This window comes from Phalacrocorax carbo, chromosome 3 (assembly GCF_963921805.1).
Source record: "Phalacrocorax carbo chromosome 3, bPhaCar2.1, whole genome shotgun sequence".
NCBI classification, from domain to species: domain Eukaryota; kingdom Metazoa; phylum Chordata; class Aves; order Suliformes; family Phalacrocoracidae; genus Phalacrocorax; species Phalacrocorax carbo.
The window spans coordinates 51179186-51200534 of record NC_087515.1 but is presented as its reverse complement, the minus strand read 5'-3'; the positions used below and the strand labels follow the sequence as shown (position 1 = coordinate 51200534).

Here is a 21349-nt window from a genome sequence, read left to right as displayed (position 1 = left end):
TGCTTTGGCATGAATTTAGGCTGGCAATAAATATTTTAATCTGAATCAGAGACAGATAGTTCCTATTATCCCACAATCCTTTTTACAGCAATAGAATACCTCTGCACATTAAATCCAGACTTCATAGAATTCTGGAAGCAAACTGAAAATCTGAGTTGCAAATAAAAATGAATATTTAAGTTCTGTTCAACACCACTCACTGAGATGCTGAAACAGAAAAATCATTGTTTCATAGCTCACACCTCCAGTCTACATCCTTTCCTGCTAACAAGGATCAGTGACAAAGACAGATTCCTTTGCTACTGAGACTTACTGATGCTGCTCAGACATCGCCAGTTACATACTGTTGCAAAAGCTATGAAGGCAGCATAGGGGTTAAGATCAAGCTTCTGCTAATAATTTTGCAATTAGTATTACCATTAACATATCTGATTTTAAATGCTGTTACACACGTGTGAGCCATGGGGTTCCTGAGAGATACTTCTCTGTGATGGCCTGCTACCCTGGGAACCTCCTTCCTCTCTGGGTTTTCTGCTGCGAATGCAACTTATATCACTAGGATCGGGCAAAGCTAGAAATGTGTTTCCGGAAGGATTAAGGAACTGTTTTGTGGCTTTGATTTTCTGGCTGGTTCAGCTAATTCATTATTTGCATATGATTACTTCTGCTACATAATGGTCAGGATTATAATTCCAATTATTTCAATGAATGTATGAAGCATATGCTATTGTTATTTATGTTTTCAAATGTAAAAGTAATATGACTATTGAGTGAATTGGCATCTGATTCAGCACTGCAGAAACCTCTCTAAACCCATTAGGATGTCAATCAGACACAGCTTAGATGCCGAATTCAAAACAGTTGTTCACGTTACTGGAACTACTAACAGACATTTAAAATAGGAAAACAATTAGAAATTCTAAACTAAAACTCAGCTCGAGAACTCATTTTTCTTTCCTTTAGAGCTGAATATCCTCTTTGTCGATTAGGTGTTTATCACCAGAAGCTTCTGCCTAAACATCTTTGTAATGCACCTACTTTTTATGGCCCATTTCAGCCGCTGCGTGAATAGGTAACTGCCAGTTATCCTCGTTGCAGTAGAGATTTGGATTTGCCCCTTCTGACAGCAGCAGTTCCACACATTCTGTGTGGCCCTCCTGTGCAGCAATCAGAAGGGGAGTGGCTCTGTCCTTGGCTTGAGAGTTCACGTCTGCCCCTGACAAAAAAATGCCAATACTTTAATCACCACTACACCACACAAAATAAACACAAATTAATCAGTAATTGGTTTCCACAGAGGGACTTCACAACACAACACGTTTTCCACAGCAATAAAGAAACAATTACTAGCTCGTTGCTAACTTTTTAAACAGTGCTGAACATGAACTCTGTCAAAGATCAGCCCAACATGAGATAAACATGCTGGAGGAAAAGCAGTGGGCTAGGCCATCTTTTGAGCACAATTATTTTTTTGAGACTCTTCCCACGTATTGGTAGGTCAGTTAGTGTGATTTCTCTCCTCGGGTCATGGCACCCTCAGGCTTCATAACTATGGCAATTAGTTTCGGTTGTAAGGTCACCTGCCCTTAGACATACACAACTTGATCATTATGTGAATGAAACCGTTGCTGTCACTTTATGACCTCAGCGAGACATCTTCACTTAGCCTGAACAATATCCTGTTACGAGAGCAATATCATAAAAATCAGACCACTAATGCTGTGTTACTGAGGGCTTCTTGAAGGCCCTGATGAACCATAATCTCTTCAGCATTTTGATTTATTTCCTACCATCCCCTGCTGAAAATGATATTAAATTACTGAAACAAGATTTAAGCAATTAAGATGGTTTTGCATACCCATCTGCAAATAAAAATTACATTAAAACCACCAAAATTTGAAGTGCAAATGTAGAACTAAAATTATATCTACTGACAGGCCGATGCAAGTTTAAGAACAATGAAGCTAAATGAATGATCGCTATTACCATGGGATACAAGCAGTCTTAAACTCTCCAGCTTTCCATACTGAGCAGCAACAAACAAAGGTGTAATTCCGAAGTCGTCCTTACATTCCTTGCTTGCCCCTTCCTCCAGGAGTATTTCCATTATCTCAGTGCATCCCTGAAATAAATATTTTTATTCTTAACCAACAAAAAAGTGGGGAATTGTCATAATCTACTTTTCCCACACATTCCAAACAGAAATAAGAAAAACAGCAATATATTCAATATTCTAAAGATGTACTGAAAAATTAATCGCAGAAAAAATGAGACAAGTTTATTTTAATTTTTCACATTTGCTCATTTACAGGATACGTACAAATGGAAATTAAATTAGTTTATTAGAACCATTAAGCTAGCATGACCTATTCCGGAAACAGGCCATCATCTCACTGATGATGAGACACTAGACAGAACTCTCTCAAAAAAATCTTTTAAGAGATTCACTTCCCAAATATAATGTGTGCACAATAATTATTGCTTCCCAGCATCAACATCTCATGCAGTTTCAGATACACTCTTCTGTGCACTGCAAGCCCTTCAGCAATTAGACAGCCTGCAAGGGTAGGTTAGGAAAAATTACCTGATAAAAAAGGCAAAGAAACAGGTAAATTATCACTCAGGATGCACCAGTTACATGGAAATTACATGATACACAAGTTACCTGGAAAGAAGCTTGGTGCAAAGAATTCCATCCAGACCAAGAATGAGGTCCTTTAACATTTGCTCCGTGTTGGAGCAGAAACTTTACGACATCTGCATGTCCATTTTCAACAGCTTCAAATAAAACAGTAAAAAAGAAGAAGAAGAAAATAAATTCCTATTAACTGGATTTAAAGAAGTCATCAAAAAATTCAAATGGTCTCACCGCTAAGTTCCTGACACAATAATCATAAGTATTTTAAACTTGCCTTATATATGCTTACTTGCCTTTTACATTTACACCCCCAAAACAGAGTCAGGGAAGGGAAATCTATCCAGAAAAAATTTAGTTAGACTTGTTAAAATTCCATCTACGCTGCACTAACACAGATAACAAAAGCAAGTTTCTCTCCTCCCTCTTTCCCACAGAGCACAGAGACAATTCTGCAGCTGGCATTTAACGGCATGACGGCTGCAACAGCCTCACAAACTTGTGAAGCCCAGTGGCTATCTTACAACAGATTTCCCCCAAGTTTAAAACTGTTCTAAACACCTACATATAAAATTGCTCTATAATATATACAGTTAATCTGTGCTGATGCATTCATTGACAAAGCTTTCTTTATCATCCTGACTGACCCTCAAGTTTTCGCCAACAGCAATTCTACCAAGGTGCATTTTCTGTGTGACCACAAAAGCTTGATAAGGTGATAAACGGCCTGCAAATAGTTGCTACTGATGGAATAATTTTTAGAGTATCAGCGCAGGGGCTCGCCAAAGGAGTGCCTCTGGCTTGTAGTACTCAATGCCCAACACCGAGCTGTGCCATAACCCCATTATACACTCTGGACTAACCTGACCACAAACTTTTTCTTTTAAAAATCTTTCAGATACCCAGTCCCAGGACTGTTCCTTGGTCCTGTCTAATCTATGTAAGCACTTATACAGTGTTTATTATCATTATCCAGTGTGCTTTTAGTAATGGATTCCCCTACAAGTGCTACCTGTTAGCAATTGTTCTAAGCAAATAAGCTATTTAGTTGCTTAAAAATAAAATGTAGACAGACTTGTAAACAAAGATAATGCGGCAGCTATGATGTTTGCCTGGGTACGGAGGCGAGTAAAACAGTAAGCATATGTAATCAAGTGATTTAGACTCTAAGGATTCACCAGAGCAGAAGTTTTAAGCATTTTATTATGTCAAATATAAATCATAGAAAAAATACTAAAATAATGGACCTTAATTGCTACACTAGGAATTGCAAAAATAAGAGGCCTTTTCACATTAGAAGTAGGGAGGAATTAAAAAAGAGACTTGAAACACCCTCATACAGATGGAATCCTATAACTCCTCCTAGACCTTTTCTGTGCTAGAAAGAAACAAAAGGTGATGCAAAAAACCAATTTTTTTTGTTTTAAAACACAGTCTGAAGCAGGTTTACCCATAAATAAAAAGTAATCTCCCACTCCATCTCTGAGCCTAAAGCCTAGCTTCTAGGCTAGAAAAACATGAAACACGACAGGCAGTGAATGGACTTGGGTGAGTTCAAACTCAGTGAATAAGCTATTCCCCGCTCGTCAGCTGCTCTGAAATTTCAAGAAAGCTTGAGTCACCTAGGAACAGTGGGGTGGTCGCTTCAGTGGTAACTTCATTGGGGTCAGCCCCAGCTTCCAGAAGGACACGAATGCTTTCCAAAGACCCGTGGCGTGCTGAAAGGTGCAGCGCGGATGTCCCTTCAAACGTCTTTGAATTTCTGTAGTCATCAGATGGAGCTACAAATGAGAATAACAAGGGCATACTTGGCAGTAAATTACAAAACTCAGTTACTTTCTTAAAATAACAGAGTTATGTGAAGTGTGTGGCCTACAGCATATCTATGAACGTGCTGTTATCAGCTCTTTCAAACAGCAGTGTCAGTTATTGCTAGCCCTACACAGACACCTGCCTTGGACAGAGAAGACAAAGTAAAATCAAATGTCATTCACAGACTACAACATGCCGATTTCCCTTTACCATAGCTAGTCAGTGTCTATGAAACTACACAGAGATTTACAAAACAAGTAAGAATATGAAAAGAGAAACCTATTTATGTTTTATATTGCAGGGGAGTTTAAAAATGGCATTATTTCACATCAGATTTTCCTTACCTGCACGAATTAGCAGTCTCAGACATTCACCTGAATTGTGAGCTGCTGCTTCATGGATTGGCACCCACCCCCTATTATCTGGCACATCAATGCTGTATCCCTGCTTAATTAGTTTCCTCAGCATTTTAACATTTCCTTCTCTGGCTGCAAGCCCCACAGCAGAGCATCGATCGGAATAGGCCTCCGTGAAATCCATCCTTGTGTACAAGCACAGTCTGCGGGAGGAAGTGGAGGGGGGAAAAGGGAAGGGTAGAGGGGAAAAGTAAAAAAAAAAAAAAAAAAAAGACACGTCTGTTAGTGTGAAATATGTCTACGGGTGGTTTGGGTTGGGCTTTTTTTTTTTTCAGGTGCTTTTGTTTGGGTTGTGTTTTTTTGGGGGAAGGCATTTGTTTAAGGGGTTTTGGGGGGCTGATTGCTCCCCCGCAGCAGCCCCCTGGGAGGCACGGCTAGCGAGGGGAGGAGATCTCTTTTTGCTGGGCCGCCCGACGCAGCCGTAAAGGCGAACCCCGGAGGGGCTCGCACGGGCACCCCGCGGGACCGGGGCCGCCCCGGGGCTGTGCCGAAGCCCCGTGGCCGGCGGCCCTCCGGGGGCAGGCCCCGACAGCCCCTCGGGGACAGGCCCCGCCGCCCCCCGCGGCAGCCGGGCAGAGGGCAGCCCGCTGGCCGCCGCCGGCGGCGGGGCCGCCCCGCCGGCAGTGCGCAGGCCCGCGGCGGCCGGGCCGCGCCGGGCCGCCCGGCAGTCGGTCAGCCATGTGGGTCTTCGGCTACGGCTCCCTCATCTGGAAGGTGGATTTCCCCTACGAGGAGAAGATGGTGGGACGCATCCTGGGTTACAGCCGCCGCTTCTGGCAGGGCAGCACCGACCACCGCGGCGTACCAGGCAAGGTGAGGCGGCGCTCCCCGGGCGGCGGCGGCGGGCCTGGCGGGGGAGGCGGGCGGGCGGGCCCGGCAGCGCGGCCCCTCACCGCGGCGGCGGGGCGGGCGGGCGGGCCTCGGCCTCCCGCCGGGGGGGGGGGACCGCCATCCCCGGCGGCCTTCCCTCCCTCCCGGGCCTCCCCCCGACTGCCGGGGACCCCGCCACCCCTGCTTCTCCCTTAAAGGGCATCGTAACGGCAAGCCGATGCTTGCTGGCGCCCCGCACGCCGCTCTCCTCCTGCACAGCAACGATGTTAAGCGCTTCCACTTTGACTTCTCATTTATTTCGGCGTGGCGAGAAGTATTTCCTCAAGCTCAGGAATTCGTTTTCTTCCGTACTATCAATTAAAAAAAAACCAAACCAACCACCCGAACAAACAACGTAACTTCAAAGAGGAGAACAGCAGCAACAAAAATAACCATCAGTCCACCTTAATAGCTCAGAAAGAACCCAGCTATTACAGACAGCAACTAAATAACTACGGGGAAACACCTCAGCGTGGGTGTCAGGCTTGGACGAGAAAGGCTGGTTAATAAGTAAAAACCAGAAGCGTTGATCTGAGTAACCACCTCACTGTTTTTCAGCTTTTTTTTTTTTTTAACTTTCAAATGAAAACTCATAGAGGAGGAAATATTTACTGTTCACAGAAGAGAGGGTATTTTAAAAAAGCCACCAAGAAAAAGAAACTAAAATTCCAGAAGCCAGCATTCCCAAGGTCATGCGAACATATGTAATTTTAAGCCACAGGAGTGAGAATAACAAGAGTCTTACTCTGCTTTGAAAGCCTGTACCACCCTCCCCATAGAAGGGCTATCACCCTTATATAATTCTAAATAGCTCAACAAACGTTAAAGAAACAATAGGTCCCAGAAGCACCCAGCGAGTTAGATGAATGACTTTGATGTGGCAGGACTGTTATTTACGGCTGCAGATGCTGCTCACGCTTTGGCCATCAGAAATGCAAACCGATCATAAATGTATAGAAATTGATACTTGCCTACAGCTCTCCAAAGTTTTATCTACTTTGCTGGTTTTGTATCATGAAAGTACCTTTTCCTGATGCTCCCTACAGCAGTCATCTAACCTGCACCCTGGTAACTCCACTCTAAAACTGGAGTACGGCTTTAAAAGAGCTCCTCCAGAAAAGGTGTGAGGATTCTTTTTAAAAATAAAACACGTAGCAAGGAAGACATTTTCACCTAGCTCTAAACAGCACAAGTTAGAACCTGAAACACCAGAAAATAACTTGCACAGTACTTAAAGATAATACAACCCCTCCACCACCTTGCATTTACTTTTCCACAAGGCAAATCGCCACACTTCAGGTACTAGCACGAGCAGGGCATCTAGTATTTAAAAATTAAAAAAATTCACTGCAAAGAAACAAATCACGTGCGAGCAGACTCGGCAGGCATGTTTTTCAGGTTGGAGCAGCACAGTGCAAATGCAGCTGTCCCGGTTCTGAACTCGAGCCCCAGAACGCTTTGCCACGTTGTTTTTAAGATCAGGTGTAAAGCCTGGCTTTGTCACCCGGCTTACGTGCTGTCACATGCACAATTCCTGTCTCCAAACCTGCCCTGCTCTCAGCCGCCACCTCACCTGGCTGGAGAGATGCAGCGTGCCCTGCGGCTGGTTCGGTTAGGTCTGCTGACTGGACAGCTATCGGTCGCTTTCTCAGTGGAAACGCTAATTTCTCATCTACCAGTCATCCCTTTTCAAAGATTTTGTTTGTATGAGCATTGGCACATTTCTATTCTTCTCTTGAATTGGGATGAATTGAAAAGCACATGGAAGAGTTGTTAGGGTGGGGCATAAAGAGAGTGTGATCCCATCAGCCTCCCCTTCTTAGGAAGCTGGGCTTTAAAAAAAAGAATCATTTAAAAAACCTAAATCGCTTAACAGATGAAGTCTTACTCTTGGGGCTTCAGAAAGAAATAAAACCCACACCAGCCAGTTTTACTTCCTTTTTGCAAGTATCTGTGGTGACCTCATTGCAAGTATCCTTGGTGACCTTCGGCCGGGCTAGCTGAAAATCGGGAATATTCTGGGTGACTCTCTTGGTGCAGATCTTGGAAACCTTGCAAAATGGCTGTGCCAGGTTACTACCCACTGGCATATATTTGGTTCCAAGGAGCTTAGACTTCTGTGTTTCTGCCCTAGTCAAGATCATACCCAGAACTATAACCTGCAGGCATGCACAGCCTTAAAACAACAACAACAAAAACCCCACATACAAGCCCACGCTTTGTTCTGTTTCTATTTAGATGCTTGTTTGGACAGACTGAGGGCACAGGTCATTATTTATGTAAACTGGCTAATGCATTTTATTTCATATTTTATATAAACCACTTAGCATTAACAAAATCTACTTTTTCTCAGCATCAACCAGTTAATGCCTTTTTGCATTCCTGCAGTCTGTGAGTTGTTACTCCTGCTTGCAAGGCAAAAAGGCTCCCTCGGCGCACACTGAGAAAACACACAGCTGGGACCTCCCCTTTCACCAGGCCCAACACTCTGCTGTAAAACCTTTACAGTCCTTGACATCAGAGATGAATGACATCTACAAGCAAAAGTGGTCCTTCACTACTAGCACATTTTAAAGAACAGCAATAAACCAGTAGCCAACAAGTTAAAAAACCCTCTCCTGAAAACACTGGTTGCTCCAACATTCCATGGTCAGCGCAACAAAAACATACAGAGCACTTTTACCTACAACAGCTGCAAGCTTTTAGCACAAAACTCAGTTGACCTTGTACTCGTACTTTGAACTGCTCAACTCATACTGTAATAAGAGGGTTAACTAGTTATAAATGGCTGTTTAATCATGGGGCCATATTTTACAGTTTATGGGATGTTAAAGTGGAAAAAAAATTTTGTTAGACCAGATTGAGAATGCAAAAAAAGGAATAACCATTTCTTGAAAAATATACAGCAACTTACACATAGCTGTATTTAAAAAGAAGATTATTTAAAAAGAGGATTATTCCAAATTGTACATTAAAGCAGCTTCAGTTTTACCAGGCAATAAGAGTGTTCCCTGAAGAAAATGCTGCTGGCTTAGAAGATATAAATAAGTCATAAAAAAGTTCTCATAAATGGTGAATTCAAATTCCTTAGTGCAAGCTTCAGAAAAAAATGGCATCAGAAATGCAAACCCGCATGATTCACATAAACGTTAAAGTCTGGGGCTTCGGTTTTGCACAGAACAGCATGGAAATGTAAGTGCGTTCAAGGGTTGAAGCCATTATCCCCACAATATGGTTTGAACCAAACTAATAGCTTGCTGCTGCCAAAACAGTGAAGTTTGGTGGCCTCTCCCTTACAGTCCTCCTCCTTCCCGCTTTGGACCGCTTGCTTCAGCCGCTCTCCTTGATCCAGCGCAGGTCCTCACTTGACTGCACGGCACACTGACAGGTCTGACGTTTGGGGAATCTCAGTTCTGGCTCTGCCAAAGACTGGCTTTGGTCCTGGCCCTCCACTGTGCTTAGACAAAAACCCGGGGAAGCTTGGTGACATGCTTAGCCTAACTCCAGCTGTCTGCTGCCACTGTCCAGTGTCCAAACAGAAAACTCTCTGAGTTTCTGGATGCATAGAATTACTGGGTCAGCTTAAGGTTAAGTCATTTTAAGATAATGAAGGGCTTTTAGTCTATTAAAGGTGAAATGAAATAAAAAGGAGGTTGGACCAGAGGATCTCCAGAGGTGCCTTCCCACATCCAAGATGCCCTGATTTACCCTGGTGGTTTCTTCCTGCTGAACGGCTGCCAGGGAGGGGGCTCTAGCAGAGAGGACAGATAGACAGGCTCCTGTTACACCATCATGGGCCACCGGAAAAGGAAGTAGAAATGACTATGCTTATTACATTCCTACTTACTAGTAGCAAACTTACACCTCCCTTTCTGAAAAAATTTCAGAGGTAATCACGCTAAAATTATTCCTAAGGTCATATGCCCTTTTATTCCATCTTATTTCATATCCAGATGCAAAGACTGATTCCTCTATTAGTAATTACATTTAGTAATTTTAGTAACTGAGCAGTTTATGGTACCAACGAAAACAATCTTAACAGTGGAAGATCTTATTTCAGTTTACCCCGCTATTTCATAGCACACATCAGCTAGACCCCAGGACTAGCCTGAGGAGCTTTATCTCCACTCAGACAAAGCCCCCATGCCAGGAGAGCGTCGCAGACTTTAGCGCAGACTCTGTGCCATGCTAATGCTATTTTCCTCTTTTTACTGAGCCCATGATAGTGAAACCTAGAAGAACCTCCCTCACGTGCACTCTAAGACAAGAGTACGCCTGAGTGCTTGAAGTGAAACACAACACTAAGAGCTGAATTTAATTTTCTGCAACAGCTTCCCTTGTGATTCAGAGGGGCAATGGCCCTTAGCACTACATATGCTGTAGAAGATTCCCACACGGCTGCAGACCACGCTGCTGCTCCAGTGCGACCCAACAGAAGGCTGCCTTTGTCAGCCCTCCTGGCAGTAGGCGGCACAGAACTGACACAAATCCCTTGAAGACACCTGATTTAGGGGATCATTCACATTTGCCCTTGCCAGTACTCGGGCATGACAAAAGTGGTTTTGGTTTATACTACACAGCTGGTCCTTTACAGATGTGTTATTTTCTTTACTTATCTAGCAGAGGTAATACCCACGGTTTCTTAATGGTGTTTCTTTTAGGTAGTTCCATGCAAGACAAGGACTCTGCAAACCAACATGATAAATATCCTGTCCTTCCCTAGACAAACAGATCGATCTTTCATCGCACAACCAATCTGAAGATTAGTACTCTTCAGTACTACAGTTTGATTTAATATGTAAGCTTCAGTTACAGGCATTCCTGGTAATAGAGAGAAAGTTGTTTCCCACCACAGAACGTCTCTTTAATTTGTAATTTACAACATCTTAGCAATCAGTATTGAGTACACAAGTCAGGGAACTATTAACAGCTACAGAAGAAACTTCCCAAAAGGAACACCTAAGTTATCATGGCAATAGACTTGTTTAAGTACGTAAATAGTCATCATTTAGGATTTATTTAGGTTTGTTGCCTTATTTTATCAGTCAGATCAGGAATAAATGGCTGATGCTGGGAGACAACTGGCATAAAAATAAAAAAACCACAGCGCCTCAGAGCTTATAAATAAACAGCCTTTAAGATTATAAAAGATCTGACAGTGAATCAGTAATATCTACAGTTGATGGTATCTATAAAGTGCTCTGCAAAAACTAGGTTTCATATTTGGCTTGTTACCAAAAGAACGCGTGGCTTGCCAGTGACTCTCTGCAGGAGAAAACCCTGCGCTGTTACTGTCCGGAGGACAAACCCAAGTACAGGCTTATCAAACAGAAAAGCATCGACACGTCAATGAAACTATTAGTGATGAGTCATAACAAGACTGAAATGTAGTAGCCCAAGACTCAAAGTTAGCAAAGACTATGTGAAAGGCACACATCCAAGTACTACAACTGCAGACTATCTAACTCCTGCTAGAATGGATTTCTATCCTACGCTAAAACTGAACGAATGCTAGTACCTCTGCTTTCCCTTAGCTCTAATCAAAGACACTTGTACACTAATTTGATCTGAAAATTAGCAATTTTAAACTACAGATGTAGTTCTCCATAGGGTTTTATGTTTTAAAATTTTATTGTCCAGGTTATACAACAAATTTCTACAATTTTCTTTTCAGTGTTTACAAACTGGATTCTTACTTTTCCTGCAAGAAGTAACTAATTGGTAAAATAAGCCCTTGCCGAGGTATTCTCCATCTGCCCAGTAAGCAAGAATGAGCTATTAGAGGGAAAAGAAGGGGGTAAATAGTCCTTTGCACAATAAACTTTTTTCAACCTTGAATAACATGGTGCTAACACAGTGCTTACTAAAAATGACTAGCAGATTTCTTTGGTATCTGTTTTCAAAAACATCTAGTTAGCTAGGAGCTTATAAACCTAGGAGTTGCCATGTGACATAGCATGTAATTAACATTTTCTAAAATCCCGTTAGCGCAAACCAAGCCAGAAGTGGCAATACCTCGCTTAGTTCTACACAAGCTAGATTTCTACGTTGCGTAATTTTCCATGCCTGGGCGTAAACTTTTTGAATACAAATGAGAAGGTTCACCTCATTGTCACTTCAGAGATTAAAAAAAACCAAACGCATAGCACTTCGGAGAAGCAACACAACTGAGGAAGGTGCACTCCTGGAGGATGGTTTTAACATTAAGGAATTATTGTCACCATTTTAAACAGGATTAGAACTGAGTCTGGACAGCACACACAGAGCAAGGACATTCAAAACCTCCTTGTTTATGACTGCCCTTAAATTAACTTTGATGTAGACACTTTCTGCTCAGAATTTAACATTTTGTTTATCACTGTTTATCAAAAGTTATTATCAGAAAATATTTATGCTGGATCTCAAAGAAACAGACCTTATTAAGATTGTCCTGGATTTGTTCTCTGACCCCTTCATTACTTTTCATTTGGTTTTTTTCCTGTTTTGTTTTGGTTTTGCTCATGATTTAGGGTAAAAGCCTCTAACTGAGCTATGATTTTTTTTTTTTTAATTTTAGCCTGGAAGAGTTGTGACTCTGGTTGAAGATCCTGAGGTATAGTACTCCTGTTCTGTCTCTGTCATGTACAGAATGTCCTGTTGCATTCCCAGCCTGTGTAGTAAGTCTCTATTAATTTTTGCTTTTCTACAAGCAAATAATTTGAATTATATTTAGTGCAATGAAAAGTTCTCTCAAAATTTCTTGGAGTTACACCAATGACCCTTGACTCTTTCAAGTAAATTGATCAATCTCAACTAAGAAACTGGAAGTAGTTTGGGTCTGTTATTACCAAAGATGTATTTTAAAAAATTTTCTGGAATAGTCACGTCAGCTATCCAGTTACAAGGTGCAGAATTTTACTTCCAGCATATGTATAGTGCTGACGATATGCCAAGAGTTGACTTCAGATGCTGTGTCACAACTACAATCTTGCCCTCACAAAGTAAAATCTGAAACAAATCAAGATTACATTGCAGTGATAAAAAAGGAGATACTTTTGCTTTATTTTTTTCCTACACAGATAAAACGCTTAAGGAATTAAGTGCCACAACGGTGCTTTTGGTTTCTACGTAATATTTTGAAATCAGCTCCTGTTTAGAGCTAGCTTGGGTCATTGGCCCAAATCTACCATTCTTGCTTATCTTTCGACCTTTTCCCTATGCCTCGCTTAAACAGTGCAGTGGAAGTGTTTGCCAGGGGAGAGCCCAGGTGGGGACAGAGGGGAGATGAAACAAGGTCTAGGCGTACAGTCATGTTAGCTTTAGGAAAATCAAGGCTTTTCTGCTTATAAAAGTACTTAGACTTACAGTTTTGCCATTTCCATTTCTGTTTGATAGTAAAGAAGCTATCTTGCAGCTGCCTGCAATTTTTTTCAGGGATCTTACCCGCTAGAGAGTTCTCGGTTGGGCTGCTCACCAGCTAGGACAAAAGCCTTGAGCTAGGCTGGGCAAGCCCAGGGGCAGCTATTGCAGGATACACCTTGGATGCAATTGCTGTCCCACTCCCTGTTGATCCTCTGGGCCCCCCACATCCAGCAGCACGCTCTATTCTGGCACCTTGCTGGGGACAGCTGCGATGGTCTGGTTGCGTCCATCCAGGAGAGGGAACCCCTGCACGCATTAGTGCCTCCAGAGAGTCTGGAGGGAAGAAAGGATGGCATGGAAGCAGAGGGAGAGCAAGGCCACAAGACACAAGGTCGTAAGACACAAGAGGATGGGTATTTTGGTAGTAGTTAGTTTTTATTTACGGTCCTTTACCTATACTGTTATGATACTGCTGTCTTACTGATCTATTTTCCTGAAATAGCAGCCACAGAGAGGTAAGTTTAGCAGTAATCGAAAACTTCAACTGTTTTTTGCAGTTAGCAAAACCAGCAAAATGCAATGCACTCTCTCTCATTGTGATTTTCTGTACCTTTCTAGTAAGGTTTTTTTCCCTGCATCACTGTACTGCTGGGTACCATTATGTTACACAGACGCCTATATAGACAAAGAATGCTTATGTTTGTTGTCACTCAGTTTGTATTGTTAAGCAAACTTATTTGTTACCATAGAAACTTTTCCCCCCCTTAGCAAACCGGTTTTGCTTGGTTGGGGTTTTTTCCCTCTTCTCCAGAATCTGGTGTGGCCAAATAATCACACTTTACACATAAACATCAAATGATATGACAAGTCATTTGCTTTAATTTCAGTTTCTCATTCTGCAGTTTAAAAAGGTAACCTTATTTTGAAGGTATTTTAGCAGACTAGCAATTATTCCCCTGCACGCAGATACCAAGTACTGTGGTGACAACAGCAGTGCTCCTTTTACTGGCAGCACCAGCCCCCAGGTCTGTGCGAGCCTGTGGTCCTTTTTCACTAGAGATGCATACAGTGCAGCGTGGAAACATCTAGTTTAGAGTGTTATTTTAACTTGTGCCAGTTGAGACCACACAGAAAAAGAGTATCACACTCCTTGTCAGATTTCTGGATTATGATTTTCCATCATCTGAAATAGGAATCCTCTATACTGAAAACTGAACTAAGTAGCAGTAACACTTAACATGTCTGCTTTACATCCTCATCTCCGCCACACCCATATATATTTTCCTATCAACACCAAAGCAGGCCTGAATGGCAGATTTTACTCGAGAGAGTACCACGCACAGAGGCAGCTGTTTTTAAAACTAACATGTTTCCTACAGACAGCTGGAGGGGACCCGCATTCCAGATGGCTGAGGGAAGGCAAGGAACCACTTCCTGTACTTGTTAGTGCTGTTCCTGGCCACAGCACATCAAACACTGTAACCATCTACAAAGGCTGCAATAGAAAATCACTCCCAATTAATTTTTTTTTAATAAAAAGCCTTTGACCAGCATATAGCCTGACTGCAAAATTCAACACTCGTCAATCAACACCGCCACCCCAGCATCATCTGATATCATGACTAAATACTAAGATCCACTTTTAGGGGGGAAAACCTAAAATGTTAATTGCTTTGTCATCATTACTGTAGCACTGATACATACATCTACTTAGCTGCAGGAAGAATCGACCTTTGATGTTGCCGGCAGACAAAACAGACGACCGTTTATTTTTAAACAGCACCTGTAAGAGACAGTATGTAGCCCTTAGTGGGTAGCAGACCATCATCATTTTCTGTGCTACTTCAAAACAAAGCCCCATGCAAATCAATCCCTACACAGATCTCGCTGATTTGCTTATATAACACTTGGTAAGGGAGTATCACTAATTCACACCACAGTTAAATACCTTTTCAGAGATTTTATCTGTGACGAGGATGAAGAAATATTCAGGTTCTCAAAGATGGTAATGAGATTTATCCTAACCATGTTTGCTGAGGTGCTGGATATGCCACGTTTATTTGCGCAAAATGAAGTTTAATCTCTCATCTTTTTCTTCTCTGGTCCAGTTTTGGTGCAGTAACATTACTACACTCATCTCTCCAAGTACATGTAACAGATGTGACACCCAGGTCCTTAGAAATGAAACCGCAGCTAAACAGAGAAAGGATCTGATCAAAATTACTTTGAATTTGGCACCATTTAAAATTTTAATTTTCAGTTACAAATTTTCTGAGGTCAGGAAGATATTTTGTATCCTTTCTGCCAGCTCCTTAGCTGCCCCTGCCAAGGCTATTTACTACTTCAAACTTAATTGCAACAAGAAATTGTTTATAAGAAAGGCCTCAGTATTAGCAAGGAAATGGATGATCAGTCTGCATGATTACCATTTTGACTGAAGATTTCCTAAAGAAAACACTCTTTTAATTTGGGACTCCTACAAACAGTATGATAAATAGCGATAAAAAGACTGAAAATGGAAGAAATTTTTTTTTAAGAGTTTTGCCTAAATACAATAGAAATACATTAATTTGTGAGTGTCTTTATGAACACTGCTTGGATTTTCTTTTCTTATGTCCTTCAACAGGGGTGTGTATGGGGTGTTGCTTACAGATTGCCAGCTGGACAAGAATGTGAAGTGAAGGCATACCTGGACTTCAGAGAGAAAGGAGGCTACAGGACTACAACTGTCATTTTCTATCCCAAAGACTCATCAGTAAAACCGTTTGATGTATTGTTATACATTGGAACCTGTGACAACCCTAACTACCTCGGTCCAGCACCTCTGGAAGAAATTGCTGAACAGATTTTTAATGCGGTTGGTCCTAGTGGAAGAAACACAGAATACCTGTTTGAACTTGCTAATTCTATCAGAAATCTCGTACCAGAAGATGTAGATGAGCATCTTTTCTCCTTAGAGAAACTAGTAAAGGAACTCTTGGAAAAGCATCAAAACCTAAATTGTCTGTAAAATAACTTCTTACTGTTAATGATCTTGCTTCATCTTCAGAGGAACGGTTTCGTTGCACAACGGGTATATCACTTGGAGGCACACTTCTGTGCACCATGCTATCTTATTTATTTTAATATTGCATTCAAAATAGTAGTTGGCCATTAAAACATACTGTTACAAAACTCATTCTTTCAGGAATCTATAGAAGGGGGAGCAGGGGAAGTGTTTTAGGTTTGAATTTGGTATATTGGGTTTTTAGCCAAAGACTACATCTTTATGAAAAATCTCAAGAGAACCACTCAAGCTTCTCTTAGTTTGAAGATTTTAAATATTATTATTATTTCAGGTTTAAAATAATTCTTTAGAATATTTTTAAGATCCAAATCTGCATTCAGAGACAACTCCCACTGATTTAAGCGATAGCTCTTTTGGATTCAAGACCACAGGCGTGGAGCTCAGTGCAGCTAAAGAGATAAATGTTAAGTAGTTGTTGTAAATTGCATAGTAAATGCATAGTAGAACATTTATATCATCAGTGTTCAACTTCACCGAAATGAAGTTGTTAGACTGAATTAGTCATCTTACCCTTTACATATGAGTTTGTCCTTAAACGCAGAGGCTAAACCATTTCGTTGTCAAGGAAATAATTCTTTCCCTTGGCTCATTATGTCAAGCCCCTGAAAACCAAAGCACAGGGTACTTTGACACAAACAAGCCATAACGTATCAGTGCCTCATTTCATTTTTTAGGATTAATATAAAGAATAAGGCCAAAATGTTAAAATTAGCCAAGACTATGACTTGAAGTCACAATGCAGCAAGAATGTTCAGAAACTCTCATCTTTGTTATTTGCCTTTAGATGCTGTTGTAACCCCGTCTCTTAAAAAATTCACCAATCTCTGAGGATAGACTTTAAGCCAGTAATTTTCAACCACTGTTTCAGGGATTCACAGACAAAAGGAACCCTCTTTTCAGTGTTGTACGGACATCCAAACAAAGAGGGTTGGAAAGCCACCAGTTTAGGCTCGTAGGCTACTTTATGCAAAACATAAAGATGCAAATGGAGTTTCCGTCCCAACAAGGACTTTTCTTGCTTCTCAAACATTTAAGTTATTTTTGTTAACTTTTAACAAAGTATATTTTTGTATGTTCATATAGGAAAGGTCCTATTTTAAGCACCATGTAACGTCACATTTTCTCATACAGAGAATGTATAAGTGTTTCGTAGTAGCTTGGAAGCCCATATTTTGCGTCGCTAATTGCAAAACCCGTACGTTCCTACTATACAGGTTGTCCCTTTCTCTTCTTTAGATTTTCCTGTGTTATATTTGTAATTGCTTGAAAATATCAGGGTTTTCAAAATAACAAGCTGCTATGGTTTCACTTGGCCACTTGCAAAAGCCAACAAGACCATAAATGAATGTTAATAAGAAACATTTGAGAAAGGCAGCTAAATGAGTAGAAAATAGGATATTCGAACCTAAACTCGAGATAACTAGACCACTTAAAATATTTAACCAAGAAAGCTGTACTTTTTTTACATACCAGATTATAATTTTAGCATGCCTCTGGCATCTCTCAAGCATTAATTCATTGGAAGGGGGGAAAGTGTATTAGTTTTTTGGAAGCTACTGTTTACTATTAATAGTTGAATGCCACTATTTTAAGAGTACACAATGGGGTATCACTTGATGGACTACTCTAAACTGCAGAAGCAAATCCTCTGATCGTATTAGCAAAATAATCGTATGTATTGAGGCCCAATTCTTACATTAGTGCACACAAGTTACTTGCAAACTGATGGACTATCCTTCAGAGGTCTTGATTCTCCACTGCACTGTGCTGGTTTAAGATTGACATAACTGAGCAGAAAAGCAACCCCAACTAATTCAGTTGTACAGCAGAAGAGGAGTATGACCAGAACTTCCAGGTGTCTGGACATAATGACAGTCCAAAGCCAGAGCCGAATGACTTCACACACCACTCACCAAAGATGGACAGTGATAACCATCACCCAAATCAACATTAATGAACATGCTCCGTTGCGCATGCATTTAATCACCTTGACTTAATGAGTAACTCTGAAGTGTTAACATTTACTAAAGTGTTAGGTATGATTTATTTCCAGAATATTTAAGTGTTGAAAAGAACAGTACCCTCAAAAAACCCCAACCAGCAACAGCACCTCCTTTCTTGTGCTTACTTCAGATTTAAGCAAGCTGTAGTTAAGTTAAAACATGTACAATGGCATGTCCACTCTATGCATTTTTTAAAAGTCTTTCCTCAAAGACTTATCTTTGTATTCCTTAAACCAGGGCAGGGGATGCTTACGCCCACTAATGATTGAAAAAACATCAGTGATGATTCCCTCCTTCAAACTCTATAATCATTTAAGCGCCGTGTTGGAGCACTGTGATTATGTATGGCTCTACATTTTGTATCTTTAATTATATTCAGGACATTGTCGGTTCATTTACTTTCCAGATTCGTAAAACTTGCAATAATATCTGTAACGATACATTCCAGTTTGTGCATACAACTTCAGTACAATAAAAATGCATCACATTTACTAACGGTGTTGGAGAACAAAATTTCCAGAAATGTTATGTTTATTTAAAGTGTATAAATATTAGGATGGACATCTGTGTGTGTCTTAATTGCATCTTGTTATAAAACACTTTTAGATCTAATGATGAAAAACAATATATAAGAGCTAGCTACTATTATGCAGTCTTAAACTGTGTCGAAATTAGGAATTAATTAAAGCACAGGAAATGTACATTTGTTCTTGCTGTACGGGATTTGAGGCATGACTCTTCCTACAGCTTCAATCACCAACAAAAGCCCCGTATGCTCTCAGATCTGTTACTCACCACAAAAAAACTAACATACTCTTTTTATATGCCATATGTGCTTAATTATTTTTTTTTTACTGGTTAGAACTAAATCTAAGTTTGTGGCAAATGATAGAGATTTTAGATACAGTTTCATTACACAACCACACACACGAAGCTACCTCTTAACAGCTCTTGAGGAAACAATAGTCAAATCCATGTTTTCAGATTTTACTCCGTGGGATCCACAGACTCAAACCACCGAGCAGTCAGTGCAGACCTCTGTCCTTCCATGCACAAAGGAAGCAGTGTGTAGTAGTAGTGTGCAGCGATACTCTTCCCTGGTGTGACTGCACACATTTCACAGGCCATTTGTAGGAAAACAAACTTGCCCAGCAGTTGGTCAAGACACACCCTCCCTATGATGCTGAAAGGGATTACCACTGAGCAGTACATAAAGCAGATAGATCTGTAAATTATTTTGCAGTCTCCCAAATAAAAGTCCTATATTAAGTTACAGGAAAAAATGTAAGGTTTGTACGAAGGCTGCAGTAAGACAGTTTGATTTGATTGTGCTATAATGTGAATTAAAATAAAAAAGCAGACACTAAAAAGTAGCTTATGTAATATCTGATATTCCTTAGCATGGTCAATTAACCATTTGATAGCAAGAGTCATCAAATATGCAATCATCTTCTGTGAATAGATGAATTATAACCTAAATCTGTAACATTTTAGTTAATTTTGTCTAGCTTTTGAGAATAAGCACGCTTCATACCCATTTTGAGTGCCACTGACAAAATTAACGTGTCATCTGACTTAATCATAAAACCTCTGTAAGCAGATTTGCATTTCTTAATGCAAGAAAACTCATGGACAAGGGAAATAAAAATGTTGTGTAATTACCAGATTCTTTGTAGCAGCCCCAATAATGACTTCTGTCTTGCTTTCTGCAACCATTTAGCTGCTCCCTATTTGCCATAGATGAGCAAACAACACAGATCAGATGGGACTGGCCTAACCTGTTTTAGTTTGGAAACTGCTGGACCACTCAGGTATATGTGTATATATCGAGAGAGAGAGACACACACACACAGAGTGAGAACCCTTATAGTTCTTTTTTTCTATACATAAACCTCGATTTGCTTTTATCCATTGGTTATGTTTAACAGCTTTGCACATAAACTAGTTACCGAACTCTAGAGGGTCACACACCTTTTCAAAACAAAATAAAGCTGTCATGCCCTCACTACACAAAAAGAATTGTTAATGATTTCCTTACTTTTGTGTCACTACATCTTTATTCCCACTGTCACGCTCTCAAAATTTTTTTCACAAGGGCACATAAAGACAAGACTCCTTCTAGACTAGGCTGCTTTCCAGAAACTAATATTTGATGAAAATCCTTCACAAAGATAACTGAAGTGCAGTTTTGTCATGCAGAAGAATGCAATATTTGGTAATTCTTAAAAATCACTAACACATTCGGTAAAAAAAACAATTTTCACCACAAATGCAAAAATAACATCGTGTCATACTGCAGTTCTTTAACAACTGGCAAAAAAAGGAAAACATACAGTCTTAACAGAAGCTCTGCAAGTCTTAACATTTCATGCAATTTTGCTGAGAAGCATAAGGAAAAAAAATCTACTTGTTTGCTCAAAATATCATTGATAACTTACCCCTTACAAGCAGAAAAAAACCCGACATTTTGAACTTACCCTTAAAAGCTAAAGGAACACAGTTACAAAATAGATTGCAGCATCCCCATCAGCATTATATCACTATTTTATAACATTATTTCCTGAAGTTCAGCATGTTTAACTCTAATTTATATCCCTTCCACCCCTTCTTTCTGATATGCATGTGGACACAGGCATTACTCAAACTAAGATTTGAGGATGTTGAAAAAACCTGAATACTACAGCTCCCCCACCCGATCTATTTCTGTATGTCTGTTCTGCATAACAAAAAAAGTTCTTACGAGGTGATTTTCCACTCTTTTCTGCCAAGCTACTGACTGGCAGTGGGGATGCAACCGGAGATCAGGATAGCAAGCCTCCCAGCAGGGCCCTGTATCATGACTTCCTACTGTGCAAGTACAGAACCGTCACAAGATTAGAAAGAGACTGTTTTTCAAGTAATTAGGCTTCTCTAACAGTCTTCTGCAAAAGCTGGGCATTGACTATACGCTCACTTTGATTACCAGCTGCAGTACAGCCCTGGTTATTCCAGCTTCGCATTCCCTTTGTATTATTACATTGAAGTAATTTCCTTGCTCCTCTGGCTTCCCTTTAATTGTTGCCCTCCTTTGCCTCAAACAAATGTCTTGCCTGCATCTTTCTGGCCTTTGGCAACTTAGGTCTCTTCTCTCCAGGTATTCTGGCACTTTCCTCTCCTTGTGCATGTGCTTGAACTGGGAAGAAGATTCTCCCAGTTCAGCTATATC

At 40.7% G+C, this 21349-nt stretch overlaps 2 protein-coding genes across 9 annotated transcripts in view; one reads left to right on the top strand and one right to left on the bottom strand.

Annotated features, from left to right (window-relative positions):
• The window catches only part of ASB3 (ankyrin repeat and SOCS box containing 3), a 31147-nt gene that overhangs the window by 8460 nt on the left and 1338 nt on the right, over positions 1-21349 (bottom strand). For 6 of the 8 annotated variants that reach the window (XM_064446912.1, XM_064446917.1, XM_064446916.1 and 3 more), the window contains exons 2-6: positions 4792-5006; positions 4258-4416; positions 2666-2778; positions 1987-2122; positions 1039-1216 (exon numbers count right to left, since the gene is read on the bottom strand). In XM_064446912.1, the coding sequence (XP_064302982.1) occupies positions 1039-1216; positions 1987-2122; positions 2666-2778; positions 4258-4416; positions 4792-4987 (782 nt within the window). In that variant the 5' untranslated portion in view covers positions 4988-5006. Of the gene's footprint in view, positions 1-1038; positions 1217-1986; positions 2123-2665; positions 2779-4257; positions 4417-4791; positions 5007-5668; positions 6216-14778; positions 14856-21349 lie in introns of those variants that run through there. The other 2 variants (XM_064446914.1, XM_064446913.1) reach the window with 2 other exon arrangements.
• Positions 5237-18705, top strand: CHAC2 (ChaC glutathione specific gamma-glutamylcyclotransferase 2). The gene is made up of 3 exons (XM_064446921.1): positions 5237-5676; positions 12290-12325; positions 15701-18705. The coding sequence occupies exons 1-3, from the start codon at positions 5542-5544 to the stop codon at positions 16082-16084; spliced, it is 555 nt and encodes a 184-aa protein (XP_064302991.1). The 5' UTR covers positions 5237-5541; the 3' UTR covers positions 16085-18705.